Source organism: Lampris incognitus, chromosome 8 (genome assembly GCF_029633865.1).
Source record: "Lampris incognitus isolate fLamInc1 chromosome 8, fLamInc1.hap2, whole genome shotgun sequence".
In the NCBI taxonomy this organism is placed as follows: Eukaryota; Metazoa; Chordata; class Actinopteri; order Lampriformes; family Lampridae; genus Lampris; species Lampris incognitus.
Window position 1 is genome coordinate 17,597,937 of NC_079218.1, and position 16,435 is coordinate 17,614,371.

Consider the following 16,435-nt stretch of genomic DNA (forward strand, 5'->3'; position numbering starts at 1 on the left):
GCTCTGGATATCCTATTGTCAGGATCTCTTTCCGGTCGTTTGGCATTTTCTAGAATCTCAGCTGTGACTACCCCGAACCCTGGATTTGAGGCAGGGGATGACAGTGACTGGCCGAATAAATACACAGTATGTAAAAAAGGGAACAAAATTCAAGGCTCTTGATTAACAAACTTGCCCTGAATCATCTTGCGACGCAGCATTTCAACGCCCCGTGTCTTTCCAATACACTCCACACATACAGAGCAGGAATGTGGGGCCGGACTGATTCATTGGTCATGTCTGAACCCGAGCACACCACTGGAGTTGTGATGGTCTGTGGGGTGATTGTGTTTGTCAGGTTCACCCAGCTGACAGAACACCTTCAGACAGCACAGCAGCACAGCTGAGCAATGTGACTTAATCTGGTCTGAGAGGCAGACACGGAACTGTACTTAAGCATGGGTCACCTTGCACAGTGAGACTGAAACCCCTGAGCCTCTAATTGTACAGTGGACCTTCACAGCAGGTATTGTTCTGTTACTTGAACCTCTTGTACTGAAGCACTACAATGAACCAAAAAGACACCAGAACTTGATATTAGTTGAAATTAAAATAGAAACTGCCCCTTTCGGATGGAAAGATCAATTTTCCTATATGGTCTGATTTCAGAATTACTGAATACGCTGTTTACAAAACATGTCAGCCACTTGTATGTCATATGGTCCCCGTGGTCCGTGCCAACAACGACATGTGCAACATGAAATATTTACTAGCTAGCCACTGCAAAAATCTTTTTTGGCCGCTTTGTGGCCTTACAAACCAACTTGTCATCATAAAACTGCCTGGACAGCTCTATTTTGTATCCGAGACGCTAACTGGAGGATTTTTCTCCGTATTTATATTTAGCTGCTGCAGGACTAACGCATGTCGCAGCTAGGCCAGTTGTTGCAGTAGTGTATGAAGTAATGTACCGAAGTTGGTAGACTGCTCTTCCCTACTTCACCGTAACATGATGCCACTAAAATGATCGCACCACCCGCCACTCAGCCATCACAGCATCAAACAGGATGAGCTATGAATATGTAGTGCAACGCCTGAAGCAACGTGACAACAGCTGGCTAAAAGACGAGCCCGGTCCCGGGACTGCTATAGCCGTGTTATTCATTATCAAGATTTATTTTCAAGCAGCGAAAATATAGCTTTCATCTTCACGCCACTGTAACACTAAGCTCGCCAAATCATGTGGTTTTTGAGGTCCCTAACATGTCCCGTGTCTTATGTGTGCCAAGTACACTCGCCACCTAAAAAAAACATGGTATAAAATGGTTCTCGTTTGGGTCCTGATCAATGAATTACTCAGATAATGATAGTAATCAAGATAAAGCTGTGCCTTCATGATAGTTTCTTTTTAATTACAATAATTTTTTACAGCAAATTAGAGAAAGAGGGGTAATTTTCTAAACAGAAAAAACAAGACGTAAAATTATCATCTAAACTTTAATTCAGGTAATGCAGTATTTAAATAAACCTGCAAAACCCACAGAAGGACTACGAGGGAAATGACATGCGCCAGAGCATAATCCATTATTATGGCGTTGCTTAAAATCACACATTTCACCCAGTGCAAACAAAACACTATCACCTGCTGATGCCCCTGAACTTTCTAAGAGAGACACTTTCAAATTAGGGGATGGAAAGGTTGAATATGAACATATGGACTAAAGATGTCACAAATCAACATTTTATTGTAAATGTGTAAAAGTTTAACCATAATGGAAAACAGTTGGCTGGAGGGTTTTTTTGTTTTTTGGGTTTTTTTTTTTTTGGAACAACATATAGGCCCGTTTATAGCCTATATAAACTCAACAGCCTCAATAAAGACCAATAAAATAAACTAAACACACAAACTTCATTTGAGGCAAGAGTTACATATTTAAGGTTCAGCATGGGAAAATAACAACTGCTTAGTAATAAAAGTGTGCACGCCATATTTTTTTTACAAAATTTGGGTTTCTGCCATGCAGGACTAACTGCGTAGATGTAGCGCTGCGTGCTGCGTTGACAAAAATAAATTTGTGAAATGCATTTCATTAGCAAATATGAATCATATCTTAGAACCACACAGGCCCAGGCTTCACACCATCTAACAGCCTATACTTCTGTCTTCTTGTGATGAGCACTAAAGTCAATTAACATAACTGTAGAGACAATAAATGTCTGATCTCCTGTACAATATCGCTTTCCAAGTGAACATGGTTTTGTCGCTGAGTTATCGACATGAAAACGGGTGTTTAGTCATTTCAGGTTGTGGCATATCGGGAGTCTTGCAGACCCCATGCCTGCTCTGCCTCCAACAACAAGCTGCCACGCCACATGAACTCTGCTGCGTATTCTGGTGTTACGTGGTGTTAGCCAACCTTTGATACCCAACTAACTGGTGTAAGTGAATATTAATCAGGGGTCCAAGCACCAAGGGTGCATAGACCCCCCCTTTATAATTATCCAATTTATTATTTTTATTCTTCCACTTCTTCTTCTGTCCCTTTAAGCTCAATTTTCACCAGGTTCCAACACTCGAAAACCTGGCAGTCTTGTCAGATTGACAGCTGCTTCACAGACTGGTCAAAGCTCAGGTCAATGACAGCCTATGTGGCGCTATAGTCACAGAAAGAAATTTTACAGTTTCAAAAACTTTTCATGGCCACCCAATGAGACCTAAGTGCATGAAATAGTTTACTGATTTGCAGTAAGTCATGCTGAACAATTTTACTCATGAAACCCCAAAAAAAGTCCACCATATTGGAATTTCTGTGATTTTTAATTTTTTTGAAAACAATTTCTATACTAGAAAGTCTGATTTTAACCTCCTTTGGCACGTTATCTAGGGATGATCATCTTTCTAAATTGCAAGGGACATTTTGATATCTCAAAAGATAATAATAATAATACATTTTATTTGTGGGCGCCTTTCAGAGCACTCAAGGACACCTTACAGAACACAGTTAAAAACAAGCAGCACTGTATCAGACAGCATAAAATCAAAACAAAGCAGAGTGGACAATAAAAAGTTAATACGACAGATAAGTATAAAATCGTCATCTGCACAAAGCTCAATGAAGCGTGGACGAGACTGAATATGCCAGTTTGAAAAAGTGCGTTCTGAGATGGGATTTGAAGGTTGAAAGAGAGTCAATGTTGCGATGGTTGTAGATATTAGTGAACAAAAATGAAAAAATGTAGCCTGAAAGAAAAAATGCTGCAACTCTAGCATAGATATTAACCAACTTTCAGCAGACATCAATTGTGTTTATAAGTCAGCCACTGAAAAAATGTAGAAACCGTATTCAACTCTGGAAATCCTTATGGTTTATGAATCAACTGCTCCCCGTTATCATAACTTTCATCAACTTCATGATCAGGACCGTCGATGGTTTTACTCCATCATGTGTCAGTGGTGCAGCACATAAACATGGTCCACTCTATTACTTTTAAAATCCTTACACATCCCATGTTTGTTGAACTAAATTACTAACTTTTAAAATAAATAACATTTAGTCAACAGGCGGCAACACAAACCTTTCTGAAATGCAGCTATAATCACACCATCACCTAGCCCTAAGGCAGAATTTTGGCTCAGTACGGCTGGCTTGTTTTTAACATGCAATATCCCACACGGTGGGGATCAGGGCATCTGAAACAGGAGCTGTGACTGTTGTTCAAGTTTCACAGCACAATTTATGTTATGTGTTGCACTGGCAAACTCTGTTGGCATCTAAAGCCAGCAAGGCTTGAAACAAGGCCCTCCTGTGTTACACCACCTACACAGACCTCCACCCTTCCTTCGCTCCATCCTTCCGTTCCTCCCATCCAGCCTCCCCCCTTTCTCTCCAGCATCACTTTGGATTAGTCACACATTGGAAAACTAGGGCTCATCTACATAACGCAGGATTTGTTTTCAGGCCTATGAAGTGAACAAGCACCGAGGTGACTTCAACAGAGCAGAGGATTAGTTACACTCAATCTCTCTGACAAGCACACAATCTCATGTTTCCCTCGCCTTTGACTTGACCACAAGTATAATCCACTTTCAGCAAATTGCAATGTGTTACTTTACCATGTGCTGTGAAATTTTAAAAAAAGATATGAAAGCTTTGTTTCAAGATTATTTCACCATTTCATCATTCTTCCTGGCTCTTCTTAACAAATCATTGACAACTTAAAAAAAAAGCTACCTTGTTGTCATATCTAAACAATGTCCACAAAATGAAAGAGTAACAGGTAAAGGTTTGACAATCTGTCCATTTTTCACTTTACTTGGGGTTCTTTGTCAAATTTTCGAAGCCACCATGCCCCCCCCCAATTCCTGCTTTCGGTTCCTGTCTAGTCTTGATCACACCACATTGTCTTTCTAAGATCACTGCAACATCTAGGGGCGTAAAAGCTGTTGTTAATGCTGAAGACGGACCGTCAGAATCATACAAGTTACAAAACTAAAAAGAGTAAGACAAGTAAAAACACTACCAGTTAAAGAAACAGGTTTTCATGGGCTTTGTCTTTGAGGATGATTTTAAAAATCATAATTTTCTCTTTCCTCAAACAACAACTTTCACACGTTCGAATTAAAATTTTGTTTACTGCAGTTAAAAAACTGGCTAATAATCAGTCCAAATGCTAAAATGAACTGAGGGTCATGATATCTAATTGTGATCCAAAAAAGTAAAATATTCAGGAGGAAATATGCCTCAGGAATCAATCAATTTACACAAATCCATGACAGTATCCACAGGATAGCTGACTTCCTTGATGACACTTACCTGAAATATACATATAACCACCATAGACTGTTCCTGCATGGCCGTAATGTGGCTCATTCATTTTGGCGACGTACGTCCATTCGTTTGTCCTGGGGTTGTAGCACTCCACAGTTGCTTTTGGGGGGGATGGAAAAAAAAACAGTTTTAGTAGAAAGTAGGTCAAGACAAAACTAAGAACTAAGGAGGACAAACAGCAGCAAATGAGGCCTTGGAGGGTCTCAGTGTGGGAGCTGAAACAAGGATTTAAATACAGACCCCCCGCCCCCCCGTTACAAACAAATGCGTGCACACACACACACACAAAAAGACAAACATACACAAAAAATGCTGCTGCAATGAGTGCACAGGGAATAGGAAGATTGTGGGATGAAGCTGCTGGAAAAGCAGCATCCTTTGTACCACGGGCTTGCCAGAGGACCAGCATTGTAAAAGCTGCGCTCTCACTTCAGTCCCATGTGTTTGCTTTTTAAACACAAGTAACCTTCCTTTAACCAAACACATTATGCAAGGACAATGTAAACCTTGGAAAGGAATTCACCTCTGGAATGGGAAGGGATAATGATTAGTAAGCCATCTGTGATGCAGAAGGGATATCCTGGAAAAAAAAACTTATTTGGAATTTGGTAAAGTGTAATTAGAAGTGCAAGGTGCTGTGAAATGACATCATAAAGCACTCGTAGGACATGGCCATCTAAAATTCAAAGCCAGTACAGGCAGTTTTAGTAAGAGAGGAGAAAGCTGAAAACAATGAAAGGGCCCAGCTGAGACAGAATACTCTCATCTGCATATAAAGAAATGGAAGACTCACTTGTGACTGAATGGGCTGGTGTTGGACGACGGATTGCTCAGTGGGACAAGAAAGATGTTTACTTGTGCAATAGTGGTTAGTCATTGGTCCAATTTTGCCATTCACAGAAAAAGGTCTTAGTGTTTATCATTTCCCACTTGGTTATAAGCCTATTTACCTTTGCCTCTCTACACTGCCACTGACCCTGCCTTCACTGACATGATTTTCAAACCAATCAGATTGCATGCCACCTTCCAGGTAGTCAGGGGAAGGAGTTGTGTTATTTGAATGTGGCAGCAAGTATTTAGAATCACAGAGCAGATAGAAATCTTTTTCTTTGTACAATGATTAACCAGCCTCCTTAATATTTGACAATTACATCTGAGTAAGGTGATTTTGTGAGAATGGTGGAATGAGCAGGCTCTTTTTAAGGCACTGTGAGCTACTGTGACAGTGATTTTGCGCTGATTCGGTGAATTGTTCTATCATGGATTCATGCAAACTTCCTAAGGTCAGGTTTCCATCTGGCACTTCTTTGCTACCCTGAACTTAATTTCTGCTAAAGGAGAAGACAATGACCACACGGGATATTAAGGGTCTCTCTGGAATTGAAACAGCCATTGTCTAGATTTAAAAACAAAACGTGCTTTCTGATTCATTTGTTTCTAGTACTGCTGTGTTTCAATGCATCTTTTTTCTGGACTGTATATAGTAGAGCTGCAGACATTTCTGCTTGAACCTGACGGGACCCGACGGGATCTAATTTGTATTTGGTGTTCATTCCTTAAATATTTTTCGGGTTCATGGCAGGTTCGGGTTGTATTTCTTTACTTATTTATTTGTAGCACCTGTCTAAGCAACTTCTATCAAGTTTCCCCTTCACATCGGATCTGATGATGGAACAATGAATGAGATCAATTCATACTGAGATGCTGCTTCTTTTGGATTAGTGAGAAACTGCAAAATGGATGCTGAAAATGTGAAATCATGGCTGGCCTCAGGCAATTACAATTTGGTTGTGCCAGACGGGGGAGGAAAAAAAGGGTTAAGTCTCCTCCCCAGACGTGCTGCATATTCAGAATTTTTCCAAATTCCAAGCCGAAGGCTAGGATATTTGTTTTATTTATTTTATAAGCCTATGTTCTAAGACTATCTATTCTAGACAGTGAGTTTAATCAGACTTGAAAATGAATGGTCTGCATCTGTTCTCCTCCATACTTGTTATTGTAGTTGACAGCTTACACATTTTTCGTTACCCTAATTTTGATTTATATGGCCTATGTTCCAAGCCATTTTAAAAATGTTTTCATAAATAAAAATATTTGAAATAGTAGAACGGCTCCTGTTCTTGGCTGATATTCTATTTATGATTTAAAGACCCAGGACACGCTCGCCAGTGTTTTCAGTTAAGTGGCTGATTAGACCTCTTTTCAGGTCTGTCTGGGCATCTGCACACTGTTTGATTGGCGTCTCCCTGACTCTGACTTGACTCTCCAAAGTTTTGTTACACCTGTTAGGAGGAACAATTTACCTTCTTGGTTCTTTTGAGTACATTGTACTCAAAAGTATCAAAAGATGTCGACAGGCAAGGGTGCAAGTCCATAAATACTGGGATAGCATCCAGCGCTTTTACCTGTGCCCCCGTCCGTAGGGTTAGTGGTTGTGTCAGGAAGGGCATCTGATGTAAAATGTTGCAAAATCATTATGCGGATTAACAAGACCGCCATCGGTGCTGTGCCCTCACAGGGTACCGATGGAAACTATCAAATCCACTGTGGCGACCCCTGGAAACAGGGAACAAGCCAAAAGAAGTACTCAACAGAATTTTCATGGTACAAGCTGACCTCACTTTGTACTATACATAGCTCCACCCAACCTCAGACTCAGAAGCAGTATAATCAGCTAAAGGAACCAAAAGACCTGTGTGTGTTCCGCAGTCTAATGAGCAAGTTCTTTTTTTTTTTAATTTGCTCCCTTTTTTTCTCCCCAATTGTATCCTTGGGCCAATTACCCCACTCTTCCGAGCCATCCCGGTTGCTGATCCACCCCCACTGCCGATATGGGGAGGGCTAAAGAATACCACATGCCTCCTCCGATACATGTGGAGTCGCCAGCCGCTTCTTTTCACCTGACAGAGAGGAGTTTCACCTGGGAGACGTAGCGCGTGGGAGGATCACGTCATCCCCCCTGAACAAGCGCCCTGGCTGACCAGAGGATGCGCTAATGGAGTGACCAAGACACATAACCACACCCAGTTTCCCACCCACAGACACGGCCAACTGTGTCTGTAGAGACGCCCGACCAAGCCAGAGGTAACACGGGGATTCGAACTGGCGATCCCTGTGTTGGTAGGCAATGGAATACACCGCTACGCTACCGGGACACCCCCATGAGTGAGCTCTTTTTTGTCCGTGGGGAATTGCCAGAGTAAAAGAGAATGTTGTGCTGTAATCAGGTTCGAGTCCAAAATTTGATGCTGGTAGTCGGGTCAAGTTTGGGTTTGGACAGAATGTTGTTGGGCTACAGTCAGGTTTGGTTCAACTCCTCTGGCCTGATTCAAGCTCTATAGCATATAGCGGTGCGGCCTATGGGACTAAAAGTCCTTTAAAGTGGCTCTATATTTGGCAAGAATTGGGCCGATTTGTGTCGAGCTATCCACGCCTACTGAAGCCACTGGGGGTCGATAATAAGGTGGCAGGTTACCTTCTAGTATGAAAGGGCTCAAGATTCAACATTTCGGATTTCAGTCAGAGACAGCAAACAATGGAATTGAAGCTCAGCGGGAATAGAAAAAGAACAAACAGGATGTGCATTCACTTAATCAACAACAGCTAATTTTGGCACACACATGGAAAACATTTCATGACAGTGGCCAAGACTATGGCTCTTGCAGAGCTGCCTCTAGTCTTTATGCAGAGTATACATCTTTTCTGCAGCCGTCTATCAAGTCATATCTTCCTCCATGAGCTAAGTCTTGACTTGTTTTTGTTGAGTTTGGAACACAGTAACTGCCCTACAAATTATACTAGTTGCTTGGTATCTTCTCATTTTTTACTTGTACTTTAACCGGCAGACTAATAATTGCACTCTCCTCTCTCTCTTCTTCTTCAGCACTCTCAGTTCTTTGACTTACTTTTTTGAGCTGATGAGTTTCTACAAGACTTTGTGAAATTTGCAATGAGATATGACAAATCAGGTTGGTGAGCCTTCATGTGCAAACCATTAATCCGTTCCCTGTTGTCTTTTTTTTTGTGGATTTTTCTCCGTTTTTCTCCCCAATTGTACCCGGCCAAGTACCACACTCTTCTGAGCTGTCCCGGTCGCTGCTCTACCCCCTCTGCCAGTCCAGGGAGGGCTGCAGACTATCACATGCTTCCTCCGATACATGTGGAGTTGCCAGCTGCTTCTTTTCACCTGACAGTGAGGAGTTTCGTCGGGGGGGGGGGCGTAGCACGTGGGAGGATCACGCTATTCCCCCCACGACTCCCCACCTCACCGAACAGGCCCCTGACCAACCAGAGGAGGCGCTAGTGTGATAACCAGTACACATACCCATATCCAGCTTCCTGCCCACAGACACGGCCAATTGTGTCTGTAGGGACACCTGACCAAGCCAGAGGTAACACAGGGATTCGAATGGGGATCCTCGTGGTTGTAGGCAACGGAATATAATGCCACGCCACCCGGACGCCCCTGTCCCCTGTTGTCTTGTATGAATATGATCAAGACAGCAGGCAAGACTGATTGCCAAGGCCACTCTTTTTAGGTCTGAACCAGCAAAGACTGTTTGTTTCAGTTGCCATGTGTGTAAGAGCCTTTACTGAGTAAGGGACCGATACCCCATTGCTGAAACGCAGACGCACAAAAGGGCATGATTACTACACCAGTAAGGGGAGTGGTACACACACACACACACACACACACACGCGCACACAAGCACGCAGGTGGGCCTCAACAACAGGAGAAAAGGCGAGTGCAAGATTGTGCCACAATCTAGAAATCAACAATGAATTGATGCTTGTGAATTCTTCACCTATAAACAACAACATGCCTTATTAATGCAATCCTGTTTTAATTACGGGATTTGTTTAAAAAAATCATTTTTTTGGTGCATAGATTCCTAAATGTAATATTTAATCATTATGGGTTTGACTTTCTGGTTGTCAAGAAAATAGTGAGCAAATTGTCAATGCAAAACTGTTCTGACAGCACAATATCTATGTAACAGAGATTTACTAAAATATTTATTTTAATGCATAGGCTTATCAGCTCGGTCATTTTCAAACGTATGATTGCTACCTGTGTGAGTGCAGGGAGCGGGAGGGAGGGGGTGGGGAGGCGAGATAAGTGGCGTCTACACAATTCCGGCACAATTGTCACTGAAATCTTACTAAACAGCTTTCACAATTACATCAAGGACGAATCGACATTCGTCCTACAAAGCAAGTCAGGGGCATGGCGGAAGGAGGAGCACACAAGTACAGGAAGGGCGCATTCAAATGTGGCATGGGGTTCCCGCCTGCCACATCTGCACTAGGCTTGGTAGTTGTTTTAATTAGGCTTGCCTAGTTGTTTTTATTTTGTAAAGACTTTTCTATCAAGTACAAGTAAATGCAAGTGAATGCAATGAAGACCTGAATTGAGCATGTTTACTCTCTACTACAGCGGCTCAAACCATCTGTTTATAATCTCTATACTGCTGAGAATAATGTCGAGCACAACTGGTTTTCAGCGCGTGTGCAGTTTTAAAAATTCATGGCGGCAGCACCACTGAACTCAAACTCAGTGTGACAATGAAGGTCAATGATCAACACAATACAAATGTGTTTTCTTTAAATGCCAAAACTTTAAATTTTGACAATCTATGAGTGAATGTTGAGTGCTGTGGTTAGTACAGAATTTGTACTGTTCCTCCACAGTGCGCATTATACTGCTGCACATCAATGCAATGATAATAATAAAAATAACTATTCAAACAGCACTTTTCTAAAACAATGTTACACATTGTTTTACAAAGAAATAAAACCAGACAAGGCAAAAATAAAAATGAAGACCAAATAGTAAGAGTAAAAATAAAAACAGTATGAATAAATAAAAACAAATATCAAACATTTGTGAAAGCTTTTACAAAAAGAACGTTTTAAGATGAGATGTAAATGAAGCTAGAGACTTGGTTTGTCTTAGTCCAACAGGAAGTGAGTTCCATAGTGTGGATGTCCATAGCGATGACATGGCCGAGTCCATTCCATTAACCATACATGTATTACTACAATGTATTATTAATGTCACGGAGTCCAACAGTGGCTGGCCGTTGTTAGTCATAGCAGTAATTCAGATGGCTGTTTAATTGGGCTATAGAGTTGCCTGACTGGGTGCAGGTAATCACCTCACACTCTCATTACAGTATTTACTCTTCATTATGGTTGTTAGTAAAGCTAGTAGCCCCATATGTGGTCTCAGCTCTTCATAACCTCCTGTTACTCCGAGAACAGGCTGTGCTTCTGATTTTGAGTTACAAATGAGGCCGTCTGCTGCATTTCTTCACAGGAAAGGCTGTCGAGACATTGAATTTAAAAAACATTTTCAATACAGCTAAACATTTTACCCCACCAGTGGGACTGCAGAGACTTTCGGGAATCACGTGCATACCTTCAAAAATGCTATAGCTGATTGAAGAAAGGTAAAATATAGTATTGTATTGTTATAGCCACCTATGGTAAGCCTTTGTGACTGAATCTCAGAGTAACAGGAAGTTATTAAGAGCTGAGGTTACATATGGGGCTGTAAATCTAAATACATGTTACATGAATCAACAGAACTTCTAGTCAGAGCATGTCAAATCTAAACACAGCAAATTCTGAATCTTGCTGCTCTTTGGGTGTCACTTTAGATAACTAGGAATTATATTGGGTGACTGATTACTTGATTCTCTGCCATCATTTCAAATCTCTCGTTGCACCGAATGTCGATAATGAGGTCGCCTCATTTTGGTAGCCAATTAACTAAGCGAAAGTGAAAAAAATAAAATGGAGAGCAGGAATATACCACTTGTGGCTGCTGGTGTAGCGTGTTCACTCCTACATAAGTAAAGGAGAAAGAAGAGGATGCGCCAAACAAAGAGTAGACCATATTTGTTAGGTTGTGGATGATATGGATTGACTACACTTGAGTGAGAAGTTGAGGTGAGATGAAGTATGTCCTCGCATTTTTCACTGTAATGTTTTACTGTCTTCTTTGTAAAACCTGTGTGTTGTACTTGACAGCTCATGCATCGGACCAGCAATACGTTATCCAAAGTGCACTGTTGTCGCTACACCCCTTGTTAGGTGATAGCAATCACACATCCCTGCATAGAACAAGTAGGTAAACAATTTGAATGCACAAAGTTAGATGTCTCGAAAGTGGATAAAATTAACATAATGCTGAAGAGTTGCTGTGTAGTTGGTTGCACCAACAATAAATCCAAAAACCTCGATCTCCGGATTTTTCCCCTTCTGTGTCCCAAAAGAGATCCTGAGAGAAGGGCTTTATGACTCCAAGCTAGTATATGACAGAAAGAAAAAAATGGGAAACTGTGGAACCCGAGACATTTTTCAATATTGAGTACTCCAAGTACTAATTCTCATTCTTGGGGAGTACGTAGTTGGCAAGTTTAACTTGGGAGTACTACAAACAAAAGATTGCAAGCAGGTAGAAAACCCAATTTACAAGTTGAGATGACAGGGACTTGCTGGTATTGCACAATACTCCAAGCTAGCGGGGCTTCCTAGCTCTGAATAAGTTGGAGCTAATTTTCAAACTGGCATCACTTTTACAAAGACAGCAAATATTGGAAAACTACACAGTCAATTTCTGCCACAAATTTTCTCAGATGTGAATTTGGTTAAAAATTAACAGCTGTCGTACGAAAATTATAGACCTAATAACTTAAATGGAAAATTCTGGTTTCTTTTAACCTATACCCTATTTTCCCACTGTCAGGTGTCAAATTGAGTGATGGTTAGCAGAGTCTTTAAAATAATTCAACAATGAGCAATCTATCATCAGCTGACTGTGTTGCACCCAGCACCAATGTAATCCTTCAGGGCAATTTCTGATCGTCAAATTAAGTCCACTAAAATAACTCTATTTTGCAGTAAAAGGCTTAGAATTTTCTAGATTCTCAGAAATGAACAGGCACATGCACAGATAAATCCTCGAAAAGCTTTAGCCTCTTCCCTTTTTCCCCTCAGACTCAACAGGTGCCCTCTTAGTCAGTGTTTATGATTGATGCATTCAGTAAAATGTTTTTCTAGTAGCAACCATTGGAAACCAGCAGGAACTCCTCTCTCCCCAGTTCTCCATCCACACAACCATACTGAGCTCTTGACACATGTTAAACTTCCTGCTCAAGATGTTCAACAGTTTACCCTCTGCAGAAGAAAAGGTCACACTTTTAACTTCTTCTTTCGGCATCATCAGCTATGATGTTGGCCACCACAGAACATGCTCAACAACTGTCCGCCATTGCTATGCATATTTTGGGTTTTCGGTAATGAAATAGACAGTGGTTTACCATTGCCTTCTGCCCTCAGTACAGAAGACCAGATACTAGAGTATCCAGCATGCCTCGTGTTGTCCTGAAGCTACTGTTGGCCAGACGGTTTGGCTCATCCACCAGCTACAGGTACTATACTGCTGCTGCCCAGTGTGGAGCAGGTCTATTTAAAGGCGACCTTCAAACACCTTGTCACAGTGCCGTTATGGGGCCTTTGCAGCTTTTTATAGGTCCACCAGTGCCACCCAATGGCCCACTGCGCCCTGGTAGCAACCACAGCTGCTGGTCCACGACTGCTTACTCGTCAGGTAAGCATACTTATTTCTCAGCTGGCCCCCATATTTGAGGGAGTGTTCCACTATCCGCCACCTGTGGACGCACTCCATACCAGTACAGCTCTGCTAAATTGAATTTTTTTTAAACGTTTAGCTGCTTTTTTAAATTTGTGTAACGTAAATGAGGCATCTGTTTAATTTGTTGTTACTGGTAGTCAGGTTCTTTTAAGATGTGTAGCAAAATTATTCTATGTTTAATTTTACGTATGGTTTGGGGTTTTCTTGCACAATTTTAAATTGATGTTGCAGTAATCAAAGAGGGAAGACAAGATACATACATAGTGCTATGTTTGCATTAGAGATGCACCGATCCACTTTTTTTTCCCCAGTTCCAATCCCGATACCTGAATTTGGTAATCTGCCAATATCTGCTGATACCAATACCTGAGCTTTTCCTTGAATGTTGTTGTTGTGTAAGATTACGTGAGGCTGTAGTAAACCAAACAGCACTTATTAAAAGAGCAAAAAATATACAAATATGTATTAAATTAAATTTATTCCAAAGCAATTTATTTGAACTGTGGTTTAAGTAGGCCTCATATATAAACAAAGTGTAGAACTGCAAATTGCTATGGCAACTAATATGTTGATTGAAAGTGTCAAACTGTGCTTTTTTTCCTCTCCAAATTACCCAAAATAATTCAATTTATTTACAAAAACACCTTGTTAAAATGCAAGATTTATTTATTTATTGTTGGTGAAAGACATTAAAAAAACACTGAATAAATGGTGATCTGTAAAACGAACTGGAAATATGTTGCTCCTGACTTTATGCATGCTCAATAATCCATGTAAGGACAGAAAGTTGAATCAGTTCAGGATGAAGATGTGCACATCCTTGATAGGGAGAAATGCTGGTTTGAACGCGAAGTCAAAGAGGCCATCTATGTGAAGAGGGAACGACCATCCCTGAACTGGGGGGGCTAAGAGTACATTTGTCGCCATCTTACAATGCTGTGAATGCAACCATTTCCCAATCCTCTGTGAGTAGTACACATGGCCATTGTAACTCTATTTAATGGTCACAGTAATATGAAACCCCCGATCCTTGTTTTCGGCCATTATGCCACTGTATTGTTAATAAGGGTGGGGATACCTGAAGTCAGTTAAGACTGAAGAAGTCACTTAGACGAGTGATGAAATGTTTCTCTCAATAAACGCTATGTCTAGATGAACTTTCAGTGATGTTGCTCCTGACTTACCTGGTGTTAAGGTGTCTGGTGATATACACCCTGTCTAGCCTGGCAGCACTGACCCTGTTCCCTTAAACCTTTACCCATGTGTACCGTCTTGTGTTTGAAATTTTTTATTCTCCAAGCATCAATTAAATCAAATTGTGACAATAACCTGGATAAAGTGATGGAAGATTGCAAATGTGGTTCTTCACTTGTCCTGTCACTTGTCATTACCAAGAGCCAGGAGAAGGAGGATGAGGATGTTATCATTCTCCTTCTCCTGGCTCTCGGTGACGGGGGGGGGGGGGTCTGCCGCTGCCTCCTCCCCGTCACTCTGCACCTCTTGCCCTGGCTCGGGTGCAGCAGCTGCAGGGGAGGTTACACACGCAGCAGCAAAACTAACTCCACACACATTGGGTCCTTCTGATACAGTCACTATGTCATCTATGGCCATTTTATCTTTCTCTGAATTACTATTAGGTTTAGGAGACGCCAGGTTTACATTTTGTGGTGTTTCACTTGTTACTCCCCCCACCACCTCACTACCCCCTCCCCCCCACTTCAGCCACTTGGTTGGTGGCTTCCACATCCTCCGCTTCCTGTTCTCTTCATACTACCTGAACTTATATATACTATTTTGGCTATGGGGTTAAAATTGCATCATTACACATTCATAATGCATACAAATATCAGACTAAGGAATCCGGATCAGTCATGGATTGGTAACATTAGTCCGATATCCAATGAATGAATTACGTCAGCGTTGGCACCCAATACCCGATACTGGATTGGACCCAACTCTAGTTTGCATATGCCTACCAAAGTAAAGCCAGAAAACTGATAATCCAAAACAGACCAAATAATCCTAACAATTACACCACCATATCCATCCATTATCCAAACCACTTATCCTGCTGTCAGGGTCACGGGGATACTGGAGCCTATCCCAGCACTCATTGGGCGGCAGGCAAGGAGACACCCTGGACAGGCCGCCAGGCCATCACAGGGCAACCACCATATCAAAAATGATTATTTCACACCCAAATCTGCCACCGCCTTAATGTGCATCACTACACAGGTCCATTCAACTGACAGAAACCGTTAGCAGTATGGTGTTTTGCAAACTTTGATTAAATGAAATTCACCCACAGTTTGTTAATGCCATAAAAAGACTTGAGGAAAAGAATAACATGAGTTCTCCAATTTCCACAATAGCACTGGACACTGCAGAAGCAAAAACATGGAAAGACACATGGACATCATTCAATGAAAAACTAGAAGAGAGCACTCAGTAGAGTGCAGATACCCACCAGGCATATCCCTCCTTCTCCGGTGCTCGGACTTGGTGACCAACCACCCCTTTTTTCACCTACCGGGAAAAGGAAAAATATGGAGGCACTGCCTGCGTATCTCCCCTTCTCCGGTGCTTGGGCTTAGGTGAAAAACCAGCTGACGAGTTAGCAATCAATTGCGGTAGAAGACAGGTTTTTCAAAGGTTTTGAATCACTGCAACCATGAGAGGTCCTTGATCATACAGTCATAACTGTGCACAAACATTATTAGGCTGACAGGCCCAGTGGTATGCAAGATTAGCAGCGGACATACACATGCACACATGGACAGATACATCAGCATTTTTCCTGCCATTACAAGTCTTTTGCGCAGCGCTAAAGTTGATTGAATGGGAAATATGGGGAAAAAAGTTTTTAATATGCAGCGCTCAAGCAAAAAAATCTACCTAATAAAAATGTGTTGCCTGTCAGTCTGTGGATGCGCAGCCTCCTAGGCGGACCCTTGCACGAATACGA

At 41.6% G+C, this 16,435-nt stretch overlaps 1 protein-coding gene and 1 long non-coding RNA gene across 4 annotated transcripts in view; one reads left to right on the forward strand and one right to left on the reverse strand.

The window, feature by feature from the left end:
* The window catches only part of klhl13 (kelch-like family member 13), a 69,453-nt gene that overhangs the window by 2,785 nt on the left and 50,233 nt on the right, over window positions 1-16,435 (reverse strand). For all 3 annotated transcript variants that reach the window (XM_056284635.1, XM_056284634.1, XM_056284633.1), the window contains one exon: window positions 4,794-4,907. In XM_056284635.1, coding sequence (XP_056140610.1) covers window positions 4,794-4,907 — 114 coding nt within the window. The remainder of the gene's footprint in view (window positions 1-4,793; window positions 4,908-16,435) is intronic.
* LOC130116657 (uncharacterized) overlaps window positions 13,408-16,435 on the forward strand; it is a 29,244-nt gene continuing 26,216 nt past the window's right edge. Inside the window, exon 1 of the long non-coding RNA XR_008810593.1 lies at window positions 13,408-13,425. This is a non-coding gene — a long non-coding RNA (uncharacterized LOC130116657). The remainder of the gene's footprint in view (window positions 13,426-16,435) is intronic.